The sequence below is a fragment of the Apodemus sylvaticus genome, chromosome 2, assembly GCF_947179515.1.
Source record: "Apodemus sylvaticus chromosome 2, mApoSyl1.1, whole genome shotgun sequence".
NCBI classification, from domain to species: Eukaryota; Metazoa; Chordata; class Mammalia; order Rodentia; family Muridae; genus Apodemus; species Apodemus sylvaticus.
This window is the reverse complement of record NC_067473.1, coordinates 165,898,402-165,905,438: the sequence shown is the minus strand read 5'-3', so window position 1 is coordinate 165,905,438 and position 7,037 is coordinate 165,898,402. Positions and strand designations below refer to the sequence as shown.

The 7,037-nt window shown below is 42.9% G+C and overlaps 1 protein-coding gene across 1 annotated transcript; it reads right to left on the bottom strand.

The window, feature by feature from the left end:
• Positions 1-6,498, bottom strand: Tmem52b (transmembrane protein 52B). Its single transcript, XM_052172711.1, has 5 exons — positions 6,001-6,498; positions 4,422-4,465; positions 2,679-2,717; positions 2,034-2,200; positions 1-1,616 (listed from the first exon to the last, which is right to left on the bottom strand). Exons 1-5 carry the CDS (start codon positions 6,064-6,066, stop codon positions 1,372-1,374), a joined length of 561 nt encoding a protein of 186 aa, XP_052028671.1. The 5' UTR covers positions 6,067-6,498; the 3' UTR covers positions 1-1,371.
• Positions 6,499-7,037: the final 539 nt, after the last annotated feature.

The following is a 7,037-nucleotide window of genomic DNA, read 5'->3' as shown; positions in this document are numbered from 1 at the left end:
TTGATAAAATAGGGGCTCTTTACCGATAGCTTTACAATAACACTGCAGACAGGCAAAAGGACAAACAGAACATAATTCTCAGTGAAGGCATCATAGGCCACTGAAGAACAGATGACAACAGGAAAAATAACACGTAATATTTTACCAATCATCACTTGGATATACGTGTTCTTGGATGTGCACAATGATATCTAATTTACAGATGAGAAAATCATTATTCCAGGATTTGAGTAACTCTAAGTAGTTTATTTCCAGAGAACATCTCACTGCTTTGATTGTAATGACAGTAGTTCAGAAGGTAGGACTTGACCAGAATAGCTTGGCACTCATTTTAAGATCCAGGCTTAGAGCAGCACTGAGAATTGGAAAGGTGCACATGACCTCAATGAAGTGCATTTTCAATTATTGTTCCACTAGATGGCAGCAAGACCCACCTCGAGAGCCAGGCTAAGTCACTCTAGACTTCACATGGTGAAGGCTTTACATCCTGAGAAGAAGAAGAAGCAGAGCAAGGCGTTCTTTCAGAGACTAAAAAGAATGTGTGCATGTGTGTGTGTGTGTGTGTGTGTGTACTCATGTATCTGTGTATGTGTATGTGTATACATGTGTGCATGGGAGCAAGTATGTGCTTGTATGTATGTGCTTTTGTGTGTGTGCGTGCACATGTGGTGTGTGTGTGTGTGTGTGTGTGTGTATGTGTGTGTGTATGTTTGCAGGACAAAACACTGAAAAGCTGCCAGGACCACTTTAGCACTCTGTATAATGTTTCACACTTGTGGGTAAGACCAAAATGATAGAAAGGTTTTGACATGTGGCACATGCTATAGTATAGCCTCTCCCCTCATATCAGCACCACCAGCTGTGCAGTCTGTAAGTCCAGGTGGGGATTGTACGGTGTACCAGGTTGCCGTGGTTGTTCAGCATAATGGTGGTTGTTCCCTAGATGGAAAGACTTGGTGCACCTATGTCACTGGCTGTGTTCTAAGTGTGTTTCCCTTCAAGATTACCACAGTCAAGCAGACGTAAGAGCAATTTGCAGGATTATAGGGTTAAAGGAACTTTATACACATGCCATAGTTGAAGAAATTCAAGACACCTTAATGTTCCATGCCTTGGTAGTAATCAATATAGCTAAAGGTAAGTTGCAAACTTTGAACTTTGAGTAACGAGTTAGAATTCAATTAGAAATGTGTGTGTCAGAAAAAGCATATCGCTATGAATGAAGAGTGAGAACCCACCTTGTTCACAGAAAAATGTCTACATGGCATCCTGAACTTTTCTGGGTGGTTGAAAAGAAAGCATTTAATGTATCTGGGGATCTTTCCAGATCTGAGGATGCCTTGGATATCAGGAATACCATCAGCATCCCCATCATTGTGACGGAGGTTCTGTCCCAGGAGACTCCTTCCCTGTGGGAGGCAGCTGCTTTTCCTCTGGGACGGAGGGTAAATCAGGAGCTTTCGGCCCACACCTTGCCACTGTGAAGCGGCTCATGCCAAGAGCTTCTTCGTAGCCTGGGAGTGTGTCCACAGAGGAGGGCAGCTGGCCCAAGGAGCTGTGTGCGTGAGCCACTGCCAGGATTCTCCGAGCTGCAGGGCCAAACACAGACTGCAGAGCTGTGAAGGAAGACAGAGTTGGTGGAGAGATAATGACAGCCAAAGGTGATGTCCTCAAACGCGAGAGACCTATATCACACCTAACATGTCTTTCACCCATGTTCAAACTTGTTGCTGCGAACTTTGACAAACTTTACAAAAACCCTTCAAAGAATTTTGATTCCCATATTTTACTTTGTTCATCAATTTATCATCAGCCAAAAAATGAAAAATAAAAAATAAAACAAAAAATAAAACAAAAAACTTGAGAATACAAGCATCAATGATAGCCCAGGTCACCACATTCATCGGCGTCTGGAAATGAAAACTGAGTTCCCAAACACAATGCTAGTTGGCAGGTCACCCTACATACACCTCCAAACCTTTTAGTACATCTTTAAACGTAATGCCATATCTTGGTGTTCTGAGTACACTCACATGTAATGGTGCTCTGGAGAGTGCTGTCATGGTCAAAAGCAATAACAGTCACTTCATAAGGTGGTGGGGCCTCATTTTCTCCATTTTCTGGACGGTTCAGGCAGCATCGGAAACATACTGAAGTCAGGCCACACAGGAGAAGCAGTGCGCCAACCACCACCAGCAACCTGGAAGAGCCCACCCCGTCAAGTCCAAGCTGTGGTCAACTGGTTTCCCAGGTCTGACATAACTATACTCTAATCTCCGATGACGATCATTGTTCTTTAGAGAACACTAATAATCCTTCAATCCCGAGGGTTTCATTTTGTATATATCAGTTACTGATTTTTCGGCAACACTGTGCCAGTCAGGAGAGCAAACAACACTGAAGATAGTTTGAAGGGGCTGCTTCTTACTTCACTGTGCAGAAGTATTTCTTAAGCACATGCTGGGCGAGAGGCACTAAAATCTTTTGATGTTGGCTGAAGGGACTGTATTGAAATAGGAAACCACAGCATATTGTCACATAGGCTAGAGGTAAACTAAGGAAACTTTACTGCAAAATATAGCTATGTTTCCTATTCACACGAAGAGGCGGCATTTGAAAAACTTTTTTAAAAATACATCTGAAAAATTCTTTAAGGGTGTTATGTATCTCAAACTTACCATATATACCAGAGATGCACCCAGTCAGTAGTCAGGCAACTGTGGACAAAATTATTATATTAAAAAAAATAGTGCAAGCTGCAATGATTGTATTGTTATACTTAATATCACACTATAATTTAAAAACATCAAGCTTTTTTTTTTTTTTTTTTGAGAAAGGTCTCACTTTGTAACCTTGCTGGCCTGGAACTTTATTATCTATACCAGACTGGGCTTGAACTTACAGAGTTCCACCTGCCACTGCCTCCCTAGTGTTGGAATTAAAGGCATGTACTATTATGTCCAGCTAAGAATTACTTTTGAAAAAGTTCAATGGAACAAGCTCAATAGAGTTCTATAATGAAGGTAGCAATGCTGTGCAAAACACTTTTGCCGTCACTAAAAATTTTATTAAGAAGAATGGTCATGAGAATGAAGGGAAGGGGATCTAAGAATGGAGAGGAGAAGAGAAACAGCTGTAACGACTTTTGTTTGAAAAACTATGTTATTAAGCCTAGTTATTTCCAAGTTGATAAAATAGAAAAGGAAAAGATGTTCCCATGACTATTATGAACTGCTGAGATGGAGGTTCTTAAGAATTAGGCATATAAATGTCTAAGAGTGGCTTTGGAAACAGACATAAGCATTGAACTCCTATGCATGTAAGGTCAATAAAATGTACACATCATGAAAGTTTCAGTTGAAGGCATGAAAGAAGTCATATTTGTAATTTATATTTCACAAGTTCTTGCAACATCCTCCCCTAAAAAGGGCCTACACTTTCATATCTAAACTTAAAACTGATGGGTACATCCACCGAGACCAAACAGGAAGGGAAAAAAGGGAGAGGCTGGCTTCACAAGGAGAACTGCGTGGGAGAGACTAAAACCGCAAGTCTGGGGTAGACAGAGGAATGCATGTTTCTTTAAAGATGTACCAGTTTTTTTTTTCATTAAAATAATAAAATAAATGTTCTCTATTAAATATATATTGAGACCCATTTCTGCATTTCATCTTTGGTCACTCTTCATACAAAATGCATTGTTTCCCTGAAACAATGTATCATTTCTGCATTCCATATTTGGTCACTCTTCTATAGAAAATGTAGTTTGTTTTTTTCCCCTTGAAACAAAGTATCATCTTGCTTTTCACACTTGTCATTTGTTCAAATCCTTTCACTCCTACTATAGATTCCAAATGGCAGCAGGCATCTGAATCCTCAATGTTACCTAGCCAGTATCAGACATACACAAGCCAAGGAATAGAGATAATCCTAATTACTTAATTCCCCTCACATCTGATAGAGTGGCTTTCAGGGAAATGATTCTGCGTCAGAATGCGTGTTTTCCTTCAGCGTGAACAGGATTGTTATTGTCTGTCCTTACTTGAAACCAAAAAATTCTTTTGGATTTGAAGTGGGCATGATGTTGTGGGAATCACCCAAAAGATAAGCCAATGACTGGCTGCTGAACCCAGTCTACACTGACGATGAATCACTGGAAACCACAGTTGAGGCAGCCTTTTGCAGATGCCTCTATGTGTTTAAATTAACCATGCTGTGTTGATGAGAAGACTGGTTTGGGGGAAAAAAACATTCTCAGTAGGGTTATTCTGAGCATTTGGCATGACACACATGTCTATGATGGTAGGTGGTGCCCATTTCAGTACAGAAGGAAGTCGGGACTATCTGCTGACCTTTTAGCCTGTGTTTGGGTGTTGGCGTTTGTCTGTCTCTCCTCCTAGCTTGAACTCTCAGATACTTACTGTTCAGTGTTGACACAGTTCTCCTCGCCCCTGGCCCCAGGAAGCTGTGGGAAGGAAATAATCTCAGACATGGAAATGGCCACACCTGCAGTTCTCAGCAGCCTATCAACTACCCATCCTGGCTGTGCCCTGTCAGACCTACTTGTAACAATGAGGACAGGCCCATAGGGTTGGTCTGTACTGGCCTGTGACATCGATGATTCTTGTGACTGATGACTACATCTTGTGAGGCAGAGTGCTTAGAAGAGCAGGGATCTTCTGTGTGGCTTGGGCCATGGCTAAGCGTCATTCCTTAGGGAATGATGAATAATAGCCCTTGGTGTCAGCTTGTCACCCTAGAAGGCTCCTGACTCATCCCCTTGGACATTGTGGTTGTCTTCCTTGTCCCTGCCCCGTTGAAAACTGAATTCTAGCCCCAATGCTATTCTTTTCCGGCCCTCAATACATCAGTAACTCGCTACACAAGAAGAGCAATGGGGAAGATGTTACAAAGAAAGAGGCGTAAAGAAGAAAAGGAAATGCAGAAACCAAGAGAATGTTTAAGAAAATGTACTTATATGTATTGGCTAACTTGTGGGAAGCAAAGCAGATAGCCTGCTCCCAGCACAGGAATGTGATGCAGTCTGGTTTCTGCAGTGTCCTGCTCCAGCACAGGAATGTGATGCAGTCTAGCCTCTGCAGTGTCTTGCTCATCTAGACTTCCTAGCTATGTGAACTTGGCCCTGGTATTTGTCCAGAATCCCTCACTAAACTGACCCTTTTCTCAGCTAATGGGTGACTCACATGCCTTTCTTTCACAGAAAATAAACTGTTCAAAATATTATTTGGTACTGGGGACTCACTGGGTAATCCCAGCACCCTTGTTCAAACTACCTCTGATTATCCTAATTTCTGTCCTTCTTTCCTTGAGCATCAATCAGTCATACACACACACAGACACACACACACACACACATACACACTCACACAGACACACAGACACACACACACACACAGACACATACACACTCACACACACAGACACACACACACAGACACACAGACACACACACACAGAGACACACACAGACACACACTCACACACACACACAGAGACCCACACACACAGACACACACACAGACACCCACACCCACACTCATACACAGAGACACACACACATAGACACACACACAGACACACACACACAGACACACACACACAGACACATACACACTCACACACAGACACACACACAGACATACACACACTCACACACACAGACACACACACACTCACACACACAGACACACACATACACACAGACTCACACACAGACACACAGAGACACACACAGAGACACGCGCGCACACACACAGACACACACACACTCACACACACACACACACACACACACACACACATACACACACACACACGTCCCTGAAACCCTTTATTACTAAGAGCACCATGGCGCTCTTTTCCCACTCCCTTGTAGGCTCTACATCTGCTTTTTTCTCCATCCATTTCCTCCTAGAGATAGTACAGTTAAAGCAACAAACAAAGGAAAGTTTCTTCTCGCTTTTTCACAACTGAACTCACCTGGATGAAGTAAACCAGGCCAGAGGCCATCAGCACCTGGGCCCAGGCTGTCATTAGGTTGAACATCTGGTCCAGAAGGGTCACGCCGGCTGCATCTGCTGTATCCTTTCCATCTTCCGTGCCATGTGCAACTTCGAGGTGCAGAATTCCTAAAGAGAATTTTTCTCAGCAATAGATCAATCTCCCTTTCCTTATTCCTGTTGGCTTTATATTTTAGGTTTTTTTTTTCCTGTCTTTTCTTCCCTTTTAGTTTCCTTATTTCTCTTCACATGGTCTCCACATTCACTTCCTCTCCACTTCCTTTCTGCTACCAAACTTCCCTGTGTATTTAATCTTTCTTCCTCTTGCCCTAATAAAATGGCCTTCAGGAAGAACACATTTGTCCTCTGAATCAGATTTTTCCCCCCAGTCTACAGTGAGCGACTTAGACCTGAAATAGGTCAAAGGCAGATTGTGAGTGACCAGATGTGTTCTTGTGTTCATCAGGAAACTGGTTACACACTCTTGGCTCCAGGATGACCGCCCGAATCTGAAAGTCACTCTGCCAATCTCCCTCCGCCTCCTCTCCATGTGATCAGCATCCCCATTCTTGTTCCTTAAAACTCTCCCCTCACCGTGTTGATAATCAACCCTGCTGGTTCTGGGTCATTTATTGCAGCCACTCAGCAGGACTAAGGGATTCCAAATGAACTAGAAAGCTATCCCTTCTTCAGAGTGGGTAGTGGGTTTCAAAGCTAGAAGTGCCCGGTGCTATCAATGGTCTCAGCCTCCTGCTGCTTCAGTTTCAGACACACAGGCATAGTTTTAAAAACTTGTTTCCAAGTGAATCTCTCTCTCTCTCTCTCTCTCTCTCTCTCTCTCTCTCTCTCTCTCTCTCTCTCTCTGTCCCCACCCCTCTCAAAGCAATATTGTGATGTTGTCACTCAAGAACCAGGCTTGGTGCATACAACTGTCATTCCACCTACTGTGAGGAGGCTGAGACAGGAGGATGATTTGGGTCTAGTTCAGGAAAGTGAGACTACCTTAGGATACAGCAA

Coding starts and splice junctions, on each gene's coding strand:
- Tmem52b (XM_052172711.1), bottom strand. CDS start 6,066: ATGTTCAACCTAATGACAGCCTGGGCCCAGGTGCTGATGGCCTCTGGC. Junction 2,718..4,421: donor AACTGTGTCAACACTGAACA/GTAAGTATCTGA, acceptor TTTTGTCCACAG/TTGCCTGACTACTGACTGGG. Junction 1,617..2,033: donor TCTCCAGAGCACCATTACAT/GTGAGTGTACTC, acceptor CTTCCTTCACAG/CTCTGCAGTCTGTGTTTGGC.